Consider the following 23,930-nt stretch of genomic DNA (forward strand, 5'->3'; position numbering starts at 1 on the left):
GGGACAACTTCCGGAAAGTGAATTGTTTTGACTTTTATTATCTCTAAGCGCCGTGGTCGTAGTTTGTGACTGACAAATAAGATTTCAGGACGTTTTGTTTTACCGAATTGTCGTTGGGTTGCTAAGCACTACCTTCGGAGGTGCTTACAAACTTCAACAGGTAAGTAATTTTCCAGAGCTCTCTGTTTTCTAATCGACGTAGTTTTGATTGTAATCTGGATCTCGAACGTTTGTTTGCCTGAACCATCATCTGACATCTGAGCTGATGGCGAATAGTAGTCGATATGATCACACTTTAAACTCACCTAATGAGGTTGTTTCATGTTGCTATTAACGGTCTCTGACCTAAACACTGACATGGACGCTGAAAAGCAGCGGAATTGGCTTTTCTTCCTAATTTGCGTCATTGTGGGGAAATCATATGATGGACAGAAGTTTCGATTTTGTTCACCCCCGTCATTCAGCAGCTGGTACAAAACACCTTTAGCAGGATTAACACTCACTAGTCATTTTCGTTGTTAGCCACCCACCTCCTCTTGACAACACCGCATTTCAGTCAGTTTGGACTCCAGACGGCCTTACATCTGAATCTAATACACAAAAGTTCATATTCAACTCAGTGCCTGCAAAGTGACCTCTGCACGACCTCCATGCTTGTCATCTGGGTTTAGGAGTTTGTTCTGGTTTGCTCTCTGAAAAGTCAGCTGGGCTTCTTTTACTAACTTATTACCAATGATTGTGGCATGATTGATATATTTTAGGATAAAATTTCTCACAAACTAATTATATCTGTGTGACTTTAGATGAACCGTTATAGCCAAAAATCTCAACTTTTGTATCGGTCATTGTTTCCAGAAGTCGTCTGCTTCACTGCTACCATATTGTTTGTTCAGAGAGAAGAAGCTCTCTTCTCCAACCATTTCTAACCTTTTTTACACCTTCTTCCCTCCTGACGGATTCAGGTAAAATCAGATGGGCCTAACAACAACCATTCACTATCTCGCTATAAAACCTGTCCTCAGTCATCAGATTACCCCTTTTACAAGCAAAATACAAGCACATTTCCGGCTGAACAACAAAAACAAACTCAACTGTGCTATTGTTGTGGAATTATTTTGACTACCAACTCTTTCTAAGCCTAATTGTGTAGCTAATAGGTGTAATGTCAGAGATTAAATAAGAAATAAATAATGCGAAAGACATGAACATTTTGACCAATCACAGCTTTACCGTAGTAAAATCATGTGACAGCTCACTGACAGCTCTTTTCTGTTGCAAAATTAAAGTAACAGGTGTTTACTAAAATCTATTTAAAATGTTAAGAGTACTGTAGATTGTGAATAAGCTGTTTAATTGTTTTAGATGAGCTGACAGTGATGCAGATTGTAATATTTATGTATTTATTTTTGTCAGTACCAAGGGGGCAAGTGGTTGACTATTTAATCACCCTGCTCCCCAAATCTGGATGACCCCCAACTCTGCCAGGCGTCAAGAATATTGACACTTTCTGTTTAAGATACAAAAGTTACCAGTTATACTTTGTGAGTTTTTATGACATTTTTTCTGATGCTTTTTGTCTTTTACAGTGAAGTGTCCTTGAGTGATCTGAAAGGTGCTTCAGTTAAATGTATTATTAATAATATTTTTAACTGGTTTCCCTCTGGCTAATAAATTACTTCCTGAAGCCTCCAGAGTCTCAAACTAACGTGTCCCATAGCAGGCATCTGTCTGAAAGTGGCTTGAGGCTTGAGAAAGTGGCTTTTTTTGTCTAAGTGTTCTGTGATCAGCTTTAACATTCAGTACGCCTTCTTAAGGAAAATGAGTCTAAGATGTAGGAGTTCTGAGAACTTCAGTCTGAATTTGGGGTGAATTTGCAGGGATGTTGCTTATTTTTCTCAGGTCACTTCTGACGTCTTTTTGCCTACTTCAACACTGATCTGTGGTTTCATTTTTTAGATAGTAATTCTGCATTTTGATCTAGTTTTTATAAATAGATCATGTGTTTTTCCAAAACGGTATGCAACTCATCTAATTTTAAAACCTTATTAGAGCCAGTAGTTTTTTTTTTTGTTTTTCATTCTTTCTTGGTAAATAAAACCCTGCAAACGTATTTTTTGTTAGGACTAGGATGCATTAAGCTGGCCTTAACGTTGAGAAATGTTGTTTGAAACTTTTTCAGCTGTCATGGCAGCCCCAAGGAAGCGTGCCTTGCCCAAACCCCTCCCAGATGACTTCATACTGACAGACACCGAGAAAAAGAAATGGAGACTGGGGAAGATCATCGGTCAAGGAGGCTTTGGACTGATTTATCTGGGTAATAATTAAACTGTTTACTTGAAAACACTTTGTATATGCACACATGACAACTTCTACCTTCAGTTTGCATATATATTTTTAACTGTTTGCAACCATTTTTTCTGCGATATCGATTAGCCTCCCAGGATGTGAGCAAGCCTGTTGCATCAGACACAGACTTTGTCATAAAAGTGGTGAGTACACTGAAAATCGGTCTGATTCTGTGTTGGACTATACTTCTCTGTGAGTGGAACAAGATTTTTTATTTTTTTTATTTTAAACCTCACAAAACACAACTTGACTTGGTCACTTTCAGAACTCGTTTAAGGGTAATAAAATTTGACTAGAAGAGAAAATTAAGTCTTAAAAAAAACTGTGCCCATTTTTTATGATTTCTTCTTTTTACTTGAAGGTGTGAAGAAAAACCTTAAAAAGTAGACATTTTTGTAGTTATTGTAATTGCCTTACATATATCAAAACTGTGACGAGAAGACCCAAGGTACAAAATGGCAAAGAGGTGAAATGGCAGGCATCCGAATCAAGCAAAAGCTCATTTATTTGTTTAATTCTGCTTTGTAATTGTCGAGGATGTATTCCTCAGGTCAAAATGTCATTCCATCTTTCATTAGTTTTTACAAATGAAAGTTACTGTTGCAGCTCTAGACTTTTATTTCAATAACCAGCCAATGTCAGCACGACTTCTGGAGGCAATTGGTTGTCCAGTAAATCATGCCTCTCACCAGACTTTATTTGAAACACATTTTTAAAGCCATGTGTCCTTTTTCTTCCACTTTGCTGTTTTTCTATAACTTCTATGTTTATCACATGAAATCCCAGTGAAATACATTCAGGTTTCTATTCGACAAAATTGAGAACAATCAGGGGTTGTGAATACTTCCGTAAGGTACTGCAAAAAAAATAAAAAATAAAAAAGCAAAATCAGGAATGTTAAGATAAAATCTGTGACTTGAAGTGGCCTATTTGAATAATTTAGTGTTTTAACTTTTAATGAAAAAAGGGCCAACGCTGTGTTTGTGCTTGCAGGAGTATCATGAGAATGGGCCCTTGTTCTCTGAGCTCAAGTTCTACCAGAGAGCAGCCAAACCAGAGAGCGGTGAGTAGCACAACCTGTCCCGCGTCCCGGCAGCCCGCCGGGGCGTGAGTGTGTTTGACTGATGAAGTGGCTGCAGACGCAGAGGTTTCTCTGCCTGGCACGCAGTAATTAATAACAAACCAAAGCAAACACGCACCCCAGTGGCAGTTGGGGCCTCCTCTCTACGCTTGTCTGAGTTCTCCAATGCCTTCGTTTGGAGAGGAGCAAAGGAGAGAAAGCCACTCACTTGTAATGATGCCTGGGCCTCCACAGAGCCCCTGACCACCTGCCAGCCTGGTTGAGAGCCAGTCAGGCCAGCCGCCATCAAGCTTCTGAGCCGGGCCCACCACTTTGTCTGTGGCCTCTTTGTGTGTTAGCAGCCTTCAGCCTGCTGCTTGTGTGCTCATTTCCTTAGACATGCAGGGACAAATCCATTGTTAGAGAAAAATATTGGGACTTTTTATAGAGTTCAAAGTTTCTGTCAAACACTATAAAAGACTGCATGGGTCATGACTGGTAGAAATGGGAGAAATGAGTGAATAAAAAGTTCTAGTTGGCAGCTATTTCCTTCAGACTAACTCCAGGTGATTGATGCAGAGCGCCGGGCCTCCCGCTATGATTTCAGATTTGCTAATGGCAAACTTTAAGAGTGTTCTAACAGAACTGTTCAGTTATACAAACTCATAATTGCTCCTCTTTTGTTATTCTTTCAGTGCAAAAATGGAAGAGAGCAAAGAAGCTGAGCTTTCTGGGTATCCCGACGTACTGGGGATCAGGACTGGCCGAATACAAGGACCTCCGGTAGATAAATGAGTCCTTTTGAAAGCCAGACTACATCCACTCAATTAAAGAATGAAATGGTTTTCTTTACAGTGCAATAAAAGGATGATTTTTAAAGAGGAACTCCAAAAATAAAAGAACAAACCTTCTGCAAAATGTCTGTCAAAAGAACAAATATGTTGCATAGTTCATTCAGAGGAAACTTTCTAAATCTAAGCCAAACTACGTTTTCTTTTTACTATGAAATTAGAATCTCTACATGTTTGGCAGCTTTTCCATGACAGTGTCTGTTGAGATCCAACACAAGCATACATCATTCTACTTAATGAGGTACTAATTAGGGGGGGATCGCCTGAACCCAACAGTAATCTGATGGCTAGTGGAGAGCAGCTCAAGAGGTATGAAAACTGAGACTGAAAATCAGGATTATTCCAAAATTGATTCTGGATTTGATTACTTCTGTATTGCTTTTTTAAATAAAAATGAATATGAACTTATTTTGACCACTCGTTAATAATTGTTTTGGAATGTTGGAAAAGATTTTAGTATTGTGTGGAATAAAACAAGGATATATTCATTTTATTTAAATATGTAGGTATAAATAACAAAATAAGATATACTAAAAAAAAAATACTATTTTGTATGTAAAATGACTATATAAAGGGCATAAATGGATCAGAAAAAGCAGCTTGACTTCTGGTTAAATGTTTACATCCACTCCTCATGGGCTCGAATGTCATTCAATTTTAAAATGTAATGATTTATTTGAAACATTTCAAGCAATTGGCTTTATTTCAAATAAATAAGATTTATTTTTTGCTTAAAAAAATAAAGCAATTTTTGATTAACAATTTACATCGTTGTGCAATGTTAATCAAGATGAAGCTTTTCAGTGAGGAACACAATACCAGCAGCATTTTTGAAGGCTGAAAGATCATCAAAAGCCTGTGTTTGTTTTTATTGGGTTCAAGCAGAACATGTAGTTGGCATTAACAATCAGTCTGGTTCCTCTCCCACTCAGGTACCGGTTCATGGCCATGGACCGGCTGGGTTGTGACCTTCAGAAAATCTGTGAGCGCAACGGAGGTCGACTGAAGAAGACCACCGTACTCCACCTTGGTAAAAAACTGGTGAGGGACTTCTCATGATATCATGACGCTCTGTGCTCCTCTTTTCTTTGGTGTTGCAGTAATTAAGCATGGATCTTAAGTGCCAAGGTCTTGCACTGTTTCCTAAGATTCAGTTGTCTATGATTGCAATTTAATGCTGGTGGTTGAGTTTTGGTGTCCGTGGCAGGTGGATGTTCTGGAGTATATTCATGAAAACGAGTATGTCCATGCTGACATCAAGGCTGCCAACCTCATGTTGGGTTACAGAGACCCGGACCAGGTCAGTCACATAGCTGATTGGTGTTTGTTGTATAAAAATCTAGGGTTACGTCATCCTTTAACCTCAGCTGTTTTTCTTCAGGGCTCTGTTTAAACTTACCAAACTGGATGTGACATTTGTAACATTCAGGCCTGTTTCCTGTTGACTGCTCCAGGTTTACCTTGCAGACTATGGACTCTCCTATAGATATGCCCCTGATGGAGTCCATAAAGAGTACAAGGAAAACCCAAAAAAGGGCCACAACGGAACAATTGAGTACACCAGCCTTGATGCCCACAATGGAGTTGGTAAGCCATCCAATTAGTTCCCGTGGATATTATTGCTAAATTGCTCCTCTCTTTCTTGACCAGACCTGCAAACTCTTCTAGAAATAATTAGAGGCCCACATGACTTTTTTTTCTCTCCCCCGCCCCAAAATCTCTTTCTCATTCTTACTGTTTATTCAATGTCACATGCTGTTTTTATTTTGTTTTTTAATTATGTAAAGCACCTTGAAATGCCTTGCTGCTGAAATGCGCTATACACATAAAATTTGATTGATTGATTGACATGAAAGGCACGTTCAAATTTTACATGCAGTGAAGAAGATGCATAAAGATTGGAGTGACAAGGGTAGCAGTGTGAAACATCTGGATGATAATGTTTAGTTGGACCACTTTAAACAACACAAAATGTCTGGTTTAAATCTTTTTCCAATGATTTACACAAGGCTATGCAAGAAACAAAGCTCAATCTTGAACTGGCTACACACTTTATTTAGCAATTTATTTTACCCAACTGTATCCCCATTCCCAGTTGTGAAAAGTTTGTCCCAGTCTCTTAGTGTGAGGTGGGATGAAGACAGGAGTTGAGTTGAGTGATAAACCTCTGTTCCACATCATTATGTCACCCTGTTGAAAGAGGGGGTCATGGATTAAAATGTACATTTGTAGACACTCAGAAATATAATTTTAAACAAAAAAATTAAGTAAAATTTCATTTATTTTCTAGGAATAGTTTAATAATATTCAAGTTAAAAGTTACAATTTTCACAAATAATGCTATGCAATAAATTCTCAATTTAGTTTCTGACTTTTTACACTTGCCTACCCAGATGCTTGTCAGTGTGGCAGGAGGTCGTATATCAAAGTCAACATCAGGCTGATTATTTTAAGGGACAATAAATGACTTGTTATTTCATGGTGTCTTTACTGCAACCTGGTTTATTTACACTCTTTACTTCATCACTCCAAATAAAATGGTCTTTTTGCCCTCTGCCTCCACCAGCTGATATAGGGAACACATTAACTGGCAAATTGCCTACATGCTCCCTTTTCTCATTGACCATTGATTTTCCCATCCATGCCCCCCACTGAATTCCCCAGCTCTGTCTCTGTTCAACAATTCCCTAATTAGCTGAAGTCATAACCTGCATCTTGTATTCATCCTCCCATTAATTAAGGGCTTTGATGTTTGGTTAGCGTGAGACCTGAGCTACCGATAACCTCTGTGCTCTCTGCGTCGACCAGCTCCGCCGCTCAGCAGTTCGATACTGTGGGTTTGCAACCACTCTGACCGAGTAATTACCATTTTAAGGTTTGTATTAGTCATTCAGCTCTGCAAAAACTGCGTCAGGTGTAATACTGCACTGGGAAGGGAAAAAAGGACTTCTTCAAATGGTGGTTATCGTCAGCTTTACAATCTTTCCTTCTCAAATGTTCCTGCTTGCAACTTACAACAGGTGATTAGACCCGAAGTTCCGATTGATGAAACGCCAGGAAACCCTTCTGTAAGAACAGGAGTTTAGAGTGTAATCTGGGATTTAGCAGCGATCTTTATTGAGTCCAGTCGACTGGTAATTCACCACAGTGGGGGATGATGGCTCGTAATTAAAAACTGTAGTTTGACACACAAATACTGTTAAAGCTTTCAGTTAGATGTGATGATGTCTGCACCAGTTCTGACCAGCATTGTTACTCTGATGCACACAGTGAACCAGCACTCACATTTCTCTCGGGAACTGCATCACCAGAATACTTTTTACTAGGGAGCGATGTTGATGTTGTTGTTTTGCAAGTCTCACTTTTCTACACATAGTCAGTCTGTGTTTTACTCATGATGATGTAACAGCCATGACAGTCGACGCATTTCTCAGTGACACTACCCGTCATTCTTCATCAACACTGGAGTCCGTATGCATTTGGTTTTCCAGTTATTTTTAAAGTAATGGATGTTTTTAATGGAGAGATGGATTTCAGTAGCGGAGAATAAATATGTCCTCACCACATTCATACCTTTTCAATTGGTCACCTCTTGGCTGTTTCGAAATACAATTAATAAAAAGCCTGTTTGTCCTTAAATTATTCAGTATTTAAGTTTTCTTAAATACTGTAAAATTATATTTGGTCTTCAAATTCCTTCTTTTGATCCTTATAAGGAAATAAACCAGTGTTCTGTCTGGTTCAGTGTGTGCTCGTATTGGAGCTGTAAGAACAGTTGAAAATAGAGACTTTCAACGTACAGTGTCAGATTCTAGCTAACGAAAGCTTTGTAATGCGCTTTGATATTTTCCTCTTTAAACATCTGCTAAGACACAGACAGAACGTGCTCAAGAGCCAGACTCATATCTGCCCCTCACCGACCCGGTGGCATTCATTCCCACAAAGATGTTGTCAGGTTGCTGATGATGAGCCTTGGCGAACACATCCTGCTAGTGGCAGACCTATGTACCCGGAGCTAAACGGTGTAATTAGTGCCATTTGGTGGGCGGACAGCGGACTGATGACCGTCTCCAAACAACAAGTCTGCAAGGCAGAGGGGTTAAGAGCGCGACACAGCATTGTGCTTAAGGGAATCTGAATAACAATAGGAGATAATTAGCAGCACGGCCAACGTTTTCTCAGCTCGCTGTCTGAAGCTGGATGGGAACACAGCCGGTGCGTTGGATGTATTTATGGATTGTTTGTGTCCAGGTTTTATGTGAAAGCTGTACATGCACATACGCAGGCATGCTTCTTTTTGTTGTCCTTTGCCATTCTTCATACGAGGGCAAAGTATGTACATAAATATAGAATAGCAGACACATAAAGTGGCATAATGAGCAGCGTTATCGCGCCCAGAGCGAACGCAGAGGGCAGCAACGTTTAATGTAGCTGTTGATCTTTTTAATTGTTAATCCATTATGTTGCTCTGGGAATTGGACTCCGTTTTCCTGTGTCAGTATCGCGTGTATTTTTCATCTTTATTCTCCTCCAACAGGCTCTTGGAAGCATTAAGTCGCTATGTAATCATTTACAACTATAGAGAGCCTCACTGTAATGTGGACATAATACATACTTTAAATTCACAAGGACAAACAGACCTGACCCTTGATATCAGAGTTATTAAGATCAAGTAGACGAGATGATGACAGAATCACGTTTGGAGCTAATACATATTGACTCTTTGTTTTTCTTTCAGAGCAGGTTTTTACAGTACCTTTCAGATTTCTTCTGTTTTTGCTCTTTTGTCGCACTTAAATGTCTCAGATAATTTAAGAAATTGTATTACAAAATCATAACAAAAAGTAATTTAGAAATTATGCTTTTTTTTAAAGGAAACAGGCGAGGGGGTAGCTATCTAAAGCACCCTGGTCCTGAGTGAAAAAGTAATCTCCACCCACTCCCCTGTTTAATAATTAATTTACTGTGATCTACCACATTCTCTTAAAAGCTGAGTTTATTTCACCGCCCACTTGAAGCCTGATTACTGCCACACCTGTAGAATGAAGGAATCAATCAATCAATCACATTTTATTTGTATAGCACATTTCAGCAGCAAGGCATTTCAAAATGCTTCACACAATTAAGATAAAAACAGCATGTGACAGTGCATAAACAGAAAGACAAAGAGAATTTAAAAAAAAGAGGTAAAAAAAAAAGAAGAACATTAAAACTCGTTATATAGAAGCTGACAGCTTCATCCAGGCTTTAAGTTTCTAAAAAGCAAACGCATCATGCCCCAGTGTAGAGAAAGTCAACGACAGATGAGAAACAACAACATGAGCATCTATGAATACAAAGTCGTTTTGAAGACGCCGACAGTCCGGTGAACCACAACGCGAGCTGTTACCTACGATGAAGAAGACACAGAACCTTGGGTGGCCTACTAAAATTGTTGACTCATCCTGGAGGTCACAATTAAACCAGCTTCACCTAAGATGCTGAAATGAGCTTCTTTCTTAGTCTTGCTGGTCTGAGAAAAGAGGAGGTCAGAGTGAAGTCGGTTCTTTTCTGCATGAAAGGAGCCAGTTACGGTGGTTTGAGGATCTTGAAAGGATGCCTTTCTTGGGAGGTGTGTCAGACATGCCCCATTGTGAGGAGGCTTTAGGGCAGACCAGGACTTGCTTGAGATATTGTATCTTTATATCTCATTCTAGGGATCTTTCAACCAGGATTTAGCTGGAGTGAGGGAGGTCTGCTTAAACTGTCGCTCCCATGACTGAGTCTTGGAGACAACTAGTTGCAATAAAAGATATAAACATATATTCTGTCATCAAGCATATTTAACCAGCATTTTTTAAACATTTTTTTTACTTTCAGCTTGTTTCATTGCAGCCAACATACATGTTTGTGAGTCAGGCGCATGTTTGTCCTGAACGCGTGCCTGAAACGCACCATTTCACTTGGAGTTGACACTCATTATTCATGTTGAGGACGACAACTTGATTATGCCAAATCACAGTATTTTAATTTCACAAATACGTCAACTTAAAATCAGTTTACCGCCTTCCTAATCTGATCCTCTGTGCGAGTGGCCACACTTCCTCTTTGGACCAGCCTGCTGGCTGACCGGGGGGAGGATCAATGCTGGCAGCAGCTCGGGCAGGTGATTTCTCCCTTCTGCTGGAGTCAGTCGATAGGTAATTTCTCCCTAGACATGTGGCAGCCTTTACTGTATTGAGCTACTAAAACTCCCCAGGCTCAACCTTACTGGACATGGTCACCAAGTATCGACAGGCCTCACACATAAATGTAGATCCATGCAGTCATTCGTATGCTCACCATAAGATGGAGAAAAACACACTTATGATTTGTTATAAGAGCTCTTAGTGCATAGGAGCTTACACTGGCCTGATGTCAACAACTTATCCTGACATTATGTTTAATTGTTTAAATCTTTGTTTTACTCACTTGTTTAGTTAGTATCTGTTGCCAGTCTTAATATCGCCATGCATTTAAAATGCAGACACACAGATAATTAAGTTAAGACAAAAAGGCACGTTATCTTCAGAGTTGCCATATGCTCAGGAACTTCCTGTTGGTGTGAAACTACACTTTTTAAGAAGTATCATCTGCATTTGATCATCAGTCAATCCATCAATAATTAAACTGTTCCAAGTCGGGACTGGATATCCTACAGAATCCCTTTTCACCACAGGATTCTCTAGATTTAACATGCAGTTTGAGGTCTAAGAAACCTTTATTCTAGTTATGGAAAGGGAAAAAGAGCATTTTCAATGCTTTTTGGCTTTTCAACCTTGTTACTAGGGTTCCTACAAAAAATGTATAAAATTATCTTTATCATTTTCCATTTCTGCAAAAGTATAAGCATGTGAATTGACAAGACATTATTTGTTTTTCTTTTTAATTTTCTAAAAGAAATCTTGAATAAATAAGTGTTCCATTGGTATTAGATCAGTTGTCTTTAAATTGCCACTTCTCAAACTCACTTTTTGTGAAAATATCGACCTGTCTAGTTTTACAATGCAATTACAATTTTTCTGTTTTAAGAGGTGTTTTGATAAATTCACCTGGCATTTATCTTGCCAACCTAAAGATTTTCAACCTTTAGGTTGAAGATCTCTTCTTTTCGGTTTTATAGCGCCCTCAAGACGTGGTGACCTCCAGATCTTGGGGTTTTGTCTTCTTCACTGGTTATGTGGGTCACTACCCTGGGACAACATCCTCAAAAACCCCCTTCAGGTGCAAGAGGCCAAAATCAAGTAAGTTGTCACAAGTGCTAATTTTGGTATTTGGGTAGATTTGTGTTGTTTTCCAGGATGCAGCAGCTTTATTTGCCTATAAATGTATTGAAGGTTGGGTTTTCTAAATTGTCTCTGTGAGATAGTGATAAAAAAAGACTGATTAACTTGGAATGCTTTCTGCACATCTTCACTGGATCAAACCCTAGTGGCTAGCAGAGGTATTTTGATTTAAAGCAGCTCCTGGCTTCTTCTAATGGCAGACATTTGTCAAACTAAATATGTATGAAAATATTTCATCTTACACTCTCTTTAAATTAACTCAGCTTCTGGTTCTGTGGTTTCTCATACTGCCGTATTACAATGATTGCAGGCTAATATCTCGTGCTCTGCAGCAGAGCTGTGCAAATATTCATGGTCACTAATAATCCAAGAAGTGTAGTTGACCCCAGATAAGTGTTAACACTCTGTGTGACAGCTTGATTTAGCTGGGATTTAGCTCCCCTTTCCTGCTGCCTTATTCTCATCCTGCTTTTTGCCCCTGAACTCTGTCTCTCTTGCGTCTTTGTGTCCTCATCTCCTCCTCGTTTTATTTCCTCTCTTAGACTGATGGATAATCTGCCTGGCTCGGTTCAGCAGCTGTCAGTGAGCGAAGCCAGCAGCACAGGTAAGCCAAGGCTGCGGGGCTGCTTCAGGTTACAGGACATCATTTAGACGTCTCAGCTTAAACTGAGAATTTGGAAGTAAGACGTGAAGCCAAAGGAAAGGAGGAAAGGCGCCTCTGTCTAATCTGGAGCTGATCTTATGGGATCTAAAGAGAAGGTCACGGTTGAGGACACTTCAGGTAGGGGGGTAGGCATCAAGAGGACACAGCGCGCTGTAAAATCATGTTCAATCAACTGCATTTACCAATCAGGTTATACAAACATCATGATCAGTGAAAATAGGCTCAATTTTGAGTTCGGCAAAGAGCAACTATGGTTTTATAGATGTCCTGGTTCAGGTATTATTTGAGATGCTCATCAGCTGCTCCCAGGTGTAAAAAAAAAAATTAGACCTTGTTTCCATGATTATGCATCATGGCTATCAGAAAGTAAAAACATCCTTCCAGCTGCACAGCATCTAAAACCAGAGGGAAAAACTGTCCAGACACGCAATGCCTCAGCCAAAAACATGAAAGGAAAAAAAAATCTCCAAAAAGAACAAAACAGAGCCTATTATGGGGTATTGCATGTTGAATATGGTTTTTTGTTGGGGGGAAGTAATCCACTTTGGAATAAGGGTGTAACATAATATGTGAGCCCAGAATCCCCCTCGGTTACCTGGGAATCCGTTTTCCCTTTGTGCCAATTAAACGGACGGCTGTCTCATTGACATGCCTTTCAAAGTTAGTTGTATTTTATCTCCTCTTTATACGGAGAGGTCACACCTTAGTGATGGCTCGGCGTGTGATGTATGGTCAGAGCGGCACGCTCATCTACTGACAAAGCCAGGCTGCCCGCTGCAGATAAGAGCCAAAGAATGCATCAACCACCTGAGTGTGTGTGGGGGAGAGATACAGGTTCTGCTGCAGTGTGTGTCATACACACCGCCTGGCCAGTGTGCGATCCATCGAGGCTGACAGTGTATGACACGATGCACCTCCATAGCTGTACGCTTGCCTGATCTGCTGTGTGTGTGAGGAGATACATGGCCCGTCGGTGTTTTATCTGCAGCGAGAGACCTTCAGGTTCATCCTGTGTTTGTTGCCGTCGCCTCACTTCCGAAAACGATTTCATACATAGGAAGAAACATCACAGAATCAACATTCTGATTGCAGTGCAATGCTGTTAAATGACTTCATTGCTTTGCGCTGACTTGATCCAGAGTTGTCTATATTGTTTTTCCCCCCCATTTAATTTGTTTGTGATGTTTTCTGCCATCGTCAGATGAGCTAGCTGAGTTTCTGATTTACGTGAGAACTCTGGACTATGACGATAAGCCTGACTACAAGCTTCTTAAAGACCTGCTGAACTGTCGTGTCAAAGGAGGACTTGACCTGTCTGTGCCTGAAAGTCACCAAAGGTCAGCCTCCAAGGAGTCTTCTAAAAGAGAGAAGGTGAGAACAAAATGAGATGATTATCGTTGTGTAAAGTGTCTCCTAAGTAGTCGCCGTGGCATCTTGATGCATATCAGGATCAGTACTGCAGGATTCACACATATCTCTAAACTCAAATTGTCAGAGTTTTCAGGCAAGCTTCTTTTCCCATTTTCAGAGGATGCAAAAATTCAGCAAGAGTTTATAAAGAGCTAAAAAAAAATTCTCATGATGATCCCACCACATCCCAGCCCAGGCTTTTCACGACTGCCTTTGGACATATCAGGATGCAGTTCTGTGCTAGTTTGTGTGCAACAGGCTCCATCCTTCTCAATTCTAAATTAAAGAATTGTGACACTTACAAACTAATCAAATGTATTGACCGGCTTTTAAAATAACATTAGGGACCAGTATAGAGCTGCAAGCCTTTTATTTTTTTTGTTTCACAATCTCCTCCTTTGTGAGATTGAGAACAGGCACAAGAGGAGAGGTGCAGCAGAGTACATGTGCTCTGCTTTTTTTCATATGCAAATATTTAATTTTCCAAAAGGCCTCACAGTTGCCGAATGAGACACTTTATTTGAAGTGAATGACAAAAAAATCTGACTTTAAATTGTTTTCCACACATGTTGGAAATGATGATCAATATGTCAGAATCAAGTAGTCATCTTTTCAAGGGCAGCGGTGTTTTTTTTTTTTTTCAGATTTAATTGACTATTACTATTGTTGGAGAAGCTGCACTTCTAAAACATACAAGATGTCTGCTCTTGAGGAAAGAATTTGGCCACCCTGGGTCTAAGATTGTTTTTCCAATTTAAAATGGGTAACTCTGGGTTGCCTTTAAACATTGAATTGATCCATCTCCCTTCACAGAGCTATAAATCTGATCTCCGGTGGCAGGGCTTTTTCTCCAACAGCCTGAGAGGTCCAAACTCAATATTTCCTTTAGACATCAGTCGACTAGCAGAGTCAAGCAGGTGAACATAATCCCACCAAATGAGTGGACTGCCATTGCTAGCTACAACCTTACATCCTCCATATCCCAGTCCAGGACGCCAAAATACAACCAGTACGATAACACAACCAACAAGTCAACAGTTTTGTTTGTCCCTAAAGTGGAACAGGGTCCCACTGCATCCTTGAAGACCTTAACATGACCCTCTAAAGAACTTTTATGTTCTGGCTGAATTTTACTCTTAATTTGGCCAGTTTTTCACTCATTAGTCTTAATTTCAGGTTTTTCTAAATAATTACTTGCTGCCGTGTGACATGTGTTGCTGTTGAGTAGAGGTTAAGGTTTGGAGACCCGATGAGGTCACCCTGCCTTCTGTTTAGTACACCCTTATACACAAACCATAGACATAAAGAAGGATGTGCTTAATGTTTGGTCATAATTAAATTTTTGTATTCATTGAACAACCTCACCGCTGGCCGTTAAGGGTTTTCTTTGCCGAGTCTCTTGACCTCAGAGTGCAGAAACGTGATGGCAGTGAAAGGCAGGTTTAGCCTTCTGGTGACATTCCCCTCTCCACCTCTAAGAGGAGGACATCAATGAAAGATGGTCAGACCTGACAGTGAAAGAAGACTACAGCCCCCTCCTCTGCATTCCCCAGAATCACTTCTTGACCCTGCGTGGCCCAGTGACCGGCCTCTCAACAGCCCAGTGAGAAGGAGCTGATGACACACACTTTACCTGGCAGAGGGCAACTCCAATTATGCTCCTAATTTCCTCTCCTCTCCTTGTGTCATTTCATTTCCATGCTAAAGTGCTGGCCAGTTTGATCCCTTGTTAAACACAAGTGGCCATTTACTGACGCTTTAGCGAGGAGAGGAAATGTCAGCGGAGATAAAGGCCACAGAATCGTCTGCCATTACAGTTGGATAAATATGACTCTTTTATGGGCGATCACAGTTTGAAAGTGAAGGAGTGTTACTGAAAGCCAAGTTGAAGAAAGTTGCAAACTCCATTCGTATTAATATTTCAACTCTTCTTGAAGCAACAGAAAGGAGGAACAGCCAGAGGGTCCTGCAGAGTCAAGCTGGTGACTCCAGACCCGGACGAGGAAGAACTGGAGAGCCCAAAGCCCAAACCGGTATCGGCGCGCTACACAAGAGGCCCACCCCTGACTAAACCTGAGTCCAGTAAGGTAAGCTAGAAACAGACACCTGGCTTTTATGCAATCATTGATTACATTGTGCCACAATTGAACCTAACAATTCATCTGAATTGGTAGGTTCTTGACACTCAGCTCTACAGAATACAGTGTATTGTGTACCCTTAAAAGTTAATCCGTTTCTTAACCAAAGTGGCAACTATGTTGTATGCGTCTCCAAAATTTTATCACGTAGGAAAGTTTTGAAACATGAAAGGATTTTTAAAGTAAGAAAGAAGGTGAAGTTATGCAGTGAATGAAACCAAATCAAAATGGGGACGACTGCTTTGAGGACAGTAGTGTCTGCATGTGGCGAATTTGACTGGCCAGTCTTGATGGTCATTGTCCATTTAACCTGAGGCACAAGTACAGGTCAGATGTTCATAAACAGCATAGAACTAGACTACAAATCTTTTCTACAGTTGCACAAATAGTAATTACTCGGCGACTGTACTTCAGTGTTTTGGCTTTTTAAAGTGAAACTGGACTCTGCATTTTTATTTACACCAAAAACCAGTGATCACTTCACCAGCAGCATGTTTTATATTTCAACCTGTAGGGTGACTGGGGAACAACAGCAAGAATAAGCCCTCTTTAGGATTAAATTAGTTATTTTAACAAACAATATTTCAATGTTCTTTTTGTCCTCTTCAATTTTATCTGCAGTACCTGAAACCTGTAAGCTGAACCTATTGGTCAAACCGTTTGCCGGCTGCTTTAACAGAGAATGAGTCGAGTGAAATGAATCTGGAGTCGGATTTTACATGTAAAACACTAAAAACCTGCCGTTTGTCCCCTTTCCTCCAAGAAGAAAGAGGTTTCTCCTGTTGGAAAGTATTTACTGAGGCCGAGGCTCGCACGTAGGTATGAAGAAAAAGAAGACAGTGATGAGGAGAAAGATGAGGAAGATGAGGAGGATGATGATGATGATGAGGAGGATGATGAGGATGTCAGACCCAAACGTATTCCTTCATGCTACCTGAGAGGTCCTCCCATTGGCCCTGGAGATCAGCCCAAACAGGTGTGAGGCCTGAAGGCTCACCGCCAAACGGCTTTTTGAGACTTTCCTGAATCATTTTTTTTAGACGACTGTTCCACACTACATCTTTAAATGACTCTTCAACTCAGAGATACAAATTGATCCCAAAATCTATTTTTATTTTTGTTAGCTGTAAAAAATATATAAATATATACATATTCGTAAAATTCTTTTAACAGAGAACTAAATCCAAAAGACCTCGCCACAAAAAAGACGAGCAGACCAGGACCATGGCGAGACGGGAGCATCAACGCAGCCTCCATGGCGGGGCACGGTGTGACAGGGAGAGACAGATGCATGATGGGGATTGCAGAGAATGCTGGGATGAAAGGCCGCATCAGATCGGAGGGCGGTACTGCCACATCCATTCAAAGCAGAGCCAGATCATGTCAGAATGCAAACCTGCCACCGTGCAGAGAAAGTCCTGGAAGTCCAGGTTTGTCTGTGTGGGATTCATCCTTCTGGTGGGAGCCGCTTTTCTGTTCGCCGAAGTTCAGTTCAATAGCATAAGCAACTTATTGAGCAGGTAGAAGGTCACTGTCTTTTCGTGCTGCTCCTCAGGTCTTCTGGGTGGCCATTTTCACTGTAATAGGCTGAAATACAAAGATAAGCATCAGGTTGTTGTAGTTAATGAATTATCTGTAAAGTTGAAAGATGTGGAAGGAAAAAAATCTCCTGCACAAATCACTAGAACTCTGACTCAGTTCTAGCTATTAAGCTGCGTGTGAAGGCACTTTGAGAAGACAAGGCCAGATGATGAATGGATCCATACGAGTAGCTGCTGAATATGCATGCGGCGCTGAGGCCGGGCCTTTGTGTCGGCTGCCTGCATCCACGTACCTTACTGCAGTAAGGACACTCTCCAAAAACAAGGTTGAAGCTCTGCCTGCTGGAGGGGAGCGCTCGCAGCCACTGGAGGGAAGAAAAGGCTCGTTGATCTCATCATCACCTTGGACATGGTGACATTAACATGTTTCTACTCTTTTATATGAATATCATTCTACGTAATAAGGTTTAGAGGGCTTTTCAAAGAACAAGGGCTCCTCCTGCCACCTTTCACCAGATCCTCAGATCAGAGGAGCAGAATTTGAGTAATGTAGAGGAAATACTATCGAGAGTTTATTCTTCTATGCTTTGAAGTCGCACCAGTCTACCCGAGTGATGCCTCTTCACTTCTGAAAACTGAACTTCAACATTAGGTGCCAAACTGACCAAAAGCTGCCAAAAAAACAAAAAAAGAAACAACTGCTGTGGTCCTCAAGTTTATCTGTTACACTGACCTTCTTTACCTACAACTTCTGGTTATATTTAGAGCACTGGAAACATTGGCATATATTACTGGGTTGAACAGTGACTATTGGCTGTTATTAGAGGTGTGCCGATCGATCAGCCACCGATTATAATCGGCCGATTTTCGTGAAAAAGTGTATGATCTGTGATCGCCGATCACTGTCTCGTGTTGCCGATCACACAAACCGATTGCCTGTATCTCAGTTCACAGCCTTCGTGTGCAGCTGATCTCCTCTTTCCTTCACACTGCAAAAGCGCGCAGCAGCAAATCCTAAGCGACGTGACATGGAAGTTCCACGTTTGCGTGTTGCAACGGAAATTACCTCGTGGGTGAAGCACATCAAAATGCATCGCCACAACAAATCTAATATGACATTTAAGACCCTTGATGGAGTTTGGCTGTAATGAGGCTCACTGCAGAAAAAAACATAAGACATCCAGAGTGATCAGACAGCAGGTAAAGCAGTGCAGAAAACTAAAAAAAAAGACCAAGAAAAAAGTTAAAGTCAACTGCGCCGCACTACTGGTAGTAATATTTCATAGATGTAGCTCAACCTCCACCTGGACTGAACTCTCACACCGAACGTCTGCTTAAAGCTGCAGCATGTAGCTTAGATAAACAAAAACAGATTTTACATATGTATTAAAACTTTCACTATGCCCTAACATGAGACAGATAATCTCAGAAAGAAGAAAATAATAATCGAGCTCCTTTGCCTCTTTCCTGTGTTCAGCAGAATTGCTCAGCTCAGTCAGAAACGGCCAATCAGAACCAGCACCAAACAATTAGCCGCGCTCTCAGGAAGTTTTCATTTAGTAACTCTGGATTGTTTATTTTGATGCAACCTGCATTTAACTTTGAGTGAATGTCTCCTTTTTGTTGACATTATTTGATATAAGTATTTATTTGACTAACAGCGATGATTTAGGGTACAGAGAGCTTTACTGTTAAATATTATTTTACTGATTTCAGGTTTTTTATTTGTCCTTTTGACTCAACAGCTGCTGTATTGTGCCTGCAAGTATTTTGCATGTTTGTCAAAATTAGGTGAATGTATTACCAGATCATTTTTTAATTTTGCCAGATCACACAGTAGCATTTATACCTTATACAAAAAATTAACAGCCAATCCAGATTATCGGCAGCGATGGGTGATCGGAATCCTAGGAAAACCTGTTCGGAGTATCCCTACCTGCTAGTGATGCCATTACTGTGGACTGAGTCATGTACACAAAACCATACTGTTCCACTTTGGGCATGAATCTGTCACACAAATGGTTGTAACGTCTTCATTTACTACCCAATTGCTACAAAATGACTTAAATTAAAGCACAGAAAATGGCTTGATGAGTAAAATATGAAACCAGCTATAAGCCTTGACATTTTCACCATTTCAGCAACACTTACTGAAAAATCCAGGTGAATGTATTTCTATTTTTGTTTAAATACATAATAAATTGACACTTGTGCAACCAAATATTGTTTTAAGTCATTGCATCCCAGTAAAATGTGTTAAAATTTGTGGCCGCAATGCGACAAAATGCGGAAAAGTTTTAAGTATGAAGATTTCGTGCAAGGCGTTCTAAATCCAGGAGTTAGTGAACCTTATTGGTGATGGAGTCGATCTGTTTCCATACCTCATAGAGACAGGCCTGATGGAACGGCTGGCCACAGCGGGGGTCATTACACACTTGATCTGGGATGGCGTCTTCAAGCCGATAGGAGTAACAGATGCCGCACTCCACATTGAAACTCTGCACACACACACACACACACACACACACAAATCCAGAAACATCCAGTGGCACTTTCTAAAATGTTCTGGTCACTCATGGAGTCTCTGAGCACAAACATGCTAAATCAACCTCCAAGCATCACCTGCAACACCCACTCTGCACTCTGTTGATGCTCCACTATCACACCTTCAGGGCATTCTCACTCTTTGCATTTCTGCGTAATGAGAAGCTTCTGTTTTTGTTCCCCCCCCCCCCCCCCCCCCCCTCTTCCCCTGGAGCCATCCATTAAGCGAGAGGATGGCAGGTTTAAAAAAAAAAAAATCAACATCTGGTCAACCCAACTTTTTTGCACTCCTCTGAATGTTAATGAAGCTGAGGCATTAATCACCGTGGCGACAGCAGATAAACACAACGCCCTTTCAACCCATTCGCAGAGAAGGGAGGGGAAGGAATGATTTTTTCTCTTTAAAAAAAAAAGGAGAGATAAATGGTTTTGCGTGATTAAAGCGGTTTGATAGTGAACAGAATTCTGCCATCTTTGTTATTCTAATGATCTTATCTGTAAACAACCCAATTAAAGGAGCAGTTGTGCCCACCTCTAAAAGAGAATAAATAAATAAAAAAAAAACATGGAGAGAAAAATATGGAAATGATGGAAAGAAAAAAGCAGTTGTGTACATCCGCCCGCTTAAAAGTTGAACATGCACAGCTCCTGGAGCTAATCCTGATGAGAACGGACATGTTTGAAATGGAAAAGGGTGCATCTGTGTGACATACAGATTTTTCGTGGGTGGCCGGTGACGGGAATTCGATCTCCAAAACATCCCGGAGGTTGTTCAAGACGCTGGAGTCCGGGTTCCTGCCAGCAAACCACAGACAGCTCCTTCACACACTAATTAACCACATGCAAATGAGCCTGCAAAGACACTGAGGGATGATTAGGACACTTTCACCACTGCTACACAAGGGGGAGAAAAAAAATGGAAAGGCTGCAGAGCATTGGTTTTTGTTCACACAGAGGGAGGGAGAACTTCCTGAGCTCTGGAGCAAATGCTGCAACCTGTGGTGAAATTAGAATCGAAATGAGGAGTAATCATCTTTTCTTTGCCTAAAACCCTGAGGGATGATCAGATTCTCTCCAAGCAGCTGAACTGGTTCCCACTTCAGCAACGACATGGCTTCTGGAGCGTCCCGTAAAACACAGAAGTGGCCCCGTCTCACAGGGGCGTCTCAAATGAAAATCTATCATTTATTTCAGTTGATCTCAGCAAAATAAGCAAAAATAAAGCTTGAATAATACTATGAGTACATTGGTTGATCAAGTCAGCATTTATCTTTTTTTTTTTTTTTTTTAATTCCTGCAAATCATAAAACTCCTGGGCAAATTAAGATAAACTCAAATCAATATTACTTTTAAAAAAAAAATCTGGATTAATCTAAAATTAGTTAAAGTTTCATTAAAATAGTTATTTCAGTGCTTTTTTTGGCTGCTAAACTGAACCCAGAACACCCAAACAACCTGGGGTCCAGTTTGAGAAACGCATATAAATATAATAGCAAGGTGCTGTTTGGATTTTCAAGTGAGTGTGGGTTTATCAAAATGATTGATAAGTTGTACAAAAACACAAGCTTAGATGTTGTTCTGTGAGTTTTTTTTCCCATAATCACTCAGACCTGGAAAACAATAAAACCAAATTCCATAATTTTCAAGACCGCCTAAGAAATCTGGATATAATGTAGGCCTGAGCAATAAATTAATAATAATATACTGCAATTGACATGTGTTCAGTTTCGATAAATAATATGTCAGATAGAATTTCACTGAACTCTGAGTCGGAGCCGCACAGCATTCTGGGAGATGCAGGCAGAGGAAAGGCTTCAGCCACTAAACACCTCACAGCCAGGTAAGGAAGATTGGTGGCATCAACTAACTGGCTCGCTTTTTGGTTACCTAGCAACAACCTGTTGAATCACTTACAGCTACATTTTAAGGTTTTACCACCGAGCTGTATAACTGCCTAAAAATAAATAAAAGCATGGAGTGAAAACTGTGGATAAAACAGGAAATGTCAGGAAAGTTTGGCAGTATTTCAGATATTTAAAACAAAGAACTGATTAATAATTATCAATCGACTAATATGAAACACTTATTCTATAAGTGTACCCAGCCCTAAGCCATACATAGATTAATATAGACAGGACACAACGACGTGGAGAACAAACGATTGTGTCGTCAAACTCACCACATGTGCATGTTGGCGTTCAGTTTATTCCTCAGCGGCGTCACCACTGCAACAACAGAACAAAAGGTCGGACTTGGTTCTGGATGTGAATTCTGATAACAGCTTTAAATTTAAGCTGAAGTTTGTCATCACAGATTCAAAGCACCTGCAGATCCTCCAGGATTGTCTGGAAGCCCCCTGAGAAAGAAACAAAGTTAGTCTGTCTCAAAAGAGCAGCCCTTTGCCCCCCCCGTCTGACGGCGCCTCTACTGTCGCATGTGAACCCTCGCCGCTTCCAGCTCCGCGGGGAGCGCCGTCTCCGTGCACCGCTCATCACTTTCATATTTGTTTTTCCTACATGCAAAAAGCAATATTTCTGGGCGACCTTCCGTATTTGAGGGTCGCCGCCCGCCTCTCGTCTCGGCGGCTGAAGTGTGCGTGTGTTTAATATCTTTAGAGTTGCATTGCTAGGCAACAGGCGAGGAGTTGCACGACCTTGGGCTGACAGAAACAATGATCGACAATTGACGTAGGCTTGAATAGAAAGCGGAGGCTCAAAGCTCGGCCCGGCCGGCTGTGGTGAGTGAGAGTCCAGGAAGCAGGTGGTTTGATACGGCAGCACACAGCGACCAACACTGAAGACAAGTGGAGATCAGAAGAAGTTGTTTTTTCTTTTCCTCTAAGTGGTAAAAAAAACCAGGTTTACTCTCTGAAGTCATCCTTAATGGGTGATTACCACCCATAAAAAGACACTGATTAAAATCATAAGGGTTAAAGGTAGTGTTCTTTTGTAAGATCAGTCATTTTACAAAACAACTTTCTAAAATGCAGTTTAAGTGACGTTAACGTGATGACATCCATTACTTATGCAAGAAGTATAGTTTCACAAGAATCATAATTTTCTCTTGGACAGTGAATTAATAACACTGAACACAAGGAAAATTACAAATTCAAACTTTTATCACCTGAAAAAAGTTTCCAAGATTTAAGGACTAAATTTCTATCTAGATCTAGAGAAACTCATCCAAGCGTTTGTCTTTCGTCGCATTGATTACTGCACCAGCTGCGGCTGATCCAGAACGCTGCAGCTCGCAACCTCATTAAAGCTAGGAAAATAAACACGTCACCCCAATTCTGAAGTCTTTACACCGGCTCCCTGTAGCTCAGAGAATAGATTTAAAATAGTTCTTTTAGTTTATAAATCACTGAATGGTTTAGCACCATATTAAAGATCTGCTGCTGTTGTATCAAACTTCCAGACCACTAAGGTCAAACATGGAGAAGCATCATTCAGCTTCTATGCACCACAAATCTGGAACAAACTTCCAGAAAACTGCAAAACTGTCAAAACACTGAGTTTCTTTAATTTAAGGCTAAAAACCAATTTGTTTAGAGCTGCTGTAATAACTGGAATATCATAAATTCTAGTCTAGATTGCAACTTTTCATTGCTTCTCTTCATTCTCCCACTGTGATATAATGTTTCTTTTCTTGCTTGTTAATTGCGTCATGTTTTCATCATGTAAAGATTTTTTAACTGCTTTTTGGTTAATAAGTGCTGCACAAATAAACTTGACTAATTATTTAATCACCTCGCCTCACATAGGAAGCAAAAACATGCAACACAATTTTAGTGATTGAGCTTTTTAAATATTTATAATCAAGAAAAAGGTAAAAAAAAAAAAAAACCAAAACTCACAAAACAATAACTGGAGCAGATTAACATGACACCAAAAGTCTTTTTTTTTGTGCAGCAGTTAATAACTTACAGCTGCTCATTTTTATTACCGATTTTGCTTTTGCTGATTTATATGGGCTGCCTCTTTCCTAAATCAAAAATAAAAGTCAATTATTTATTCAATTATTTTGATGCTACGGCTTAAAATTCATATATTGAGAATTTTCAGAAATATTT

At 40.3% G+C, this 23,930-nt stretch overlaps 2 protein-coding genes across 6 annotated transcripts in view; one reads left to right on the forward strand and one right to left on the reverse strand.

The window, feature by feature from the left end:
* LOC103477297 (serine/threonine-protein kinase VRK1-like) lies at positions 1–17,383 on the forward strand. Of its 3 annotated transcripts, none has more exons than XM_008430335.3 (14): positions 1–160; positions 2,180–2,314; positions 2,434–2,489; positions 3,340–3,409; positions 4,102–4,189; positions 5,190–5,298; positions 5,465–5,557; positions 5,712–5,844; positions 11,399–11,519; positions 12,104–12,165; positions 13,427–13,596; positions 15,573–15,722; positions 16,537–16,749; positions 16,947–17,383. In XM_008430335.3, the coding sequence occupies exons 2-14, from the start codon at positions 2,185–2,187 to the stop codon at positions 17,295–17,297; spliced, it is 1,746 nt and encodes a 581-aa protein (XP_008428557.1). In that variant the 5' UTR covers positions 1–160; positions 2,180–2,184; the 3' UTR covers positions 17,298–17,383. The 3 variants fall into 3 exon arrangements, with proteins under 3 accessions (XP_008428557.1, XP_017164691.1, XP_017164692.1); XM_017309202.2 differs by having other exon boundaries at positions 16,540–16,749; XM_017309203.2 differs by having other exon boundaries at positions 15,579–15,722.
* The window catches only part of fancl (FA complementation group L), a 21,685-nt gene continuing 14,977 nt past the window's right edge, over positions 17,223–23,930 (reverse strand). For 2 of the 3 annotated variants that reach the window (XM_008430333.3, XM_008430330.3), the window contains exons 10-13: positions 22,038–22,083; positions 20,572–20,653; positions 19,696–19,812; positions 17,455–17,679 (exon numbers count right to left, since the gene is read on the reverse strand). In XM_008430333.3, the coding sequence (XP_008428555.2) occupies positions 17,455–17,679; positions 19,696–19,812; positions 20,572–20,653; positions 22,038–22,083 (470 nt within the window). Of the gene's footprint in view, positions 17,361–17,454; positions 17,680–19,695; positions 19,813–20,571; positions 20,654–22,037; positions 22,084–23,930 lie in introns of those variants that run through there. The other variant, XM_008430331.3, reaches the window with a different exon arrangement.

The sequence above is a fragment of the Poecilia reticulata genome, chromosome 15 (assembly GCF_904066995.2).
Source record: "Poecilia reticulata chromosome 15, P_reticulata-male-v2, whole genome shotgun sequence".
In the NCBI taxonomy this organism is placed as follows: Eukaryota; Metazoa; Chordata; class Actinopteri; order Cyprinodontiformes; family Poeciliidae; genus Poecilia; species Poecilia reticulata.

Bases quoted from the DNA above. Each gene is read 5' to 3' on its own strand.
- LOC103477297 (XM_008430335.3), top strand. From the start codon at position 2,185: ATGGCAGCCCCAAGGAAGCGTGCCTTGCCCAAACCCCTCCCAGATGAC. The intron at 3,410-4,101 runs GTGAGTAGCACA...TTATTCTTTCAG, and splicing joins AGCAGCCAAACCAGAGAGCG to TGCAAAAATGGAAGAGAGCA. The intron at 5,299-5,464 runs GTGAGGGACTTC...TGTCCGTGGCAG, and splicing joins TCCACCTTGGTAAAAAACTG to GTGGATGTTCTGGAGTATAT.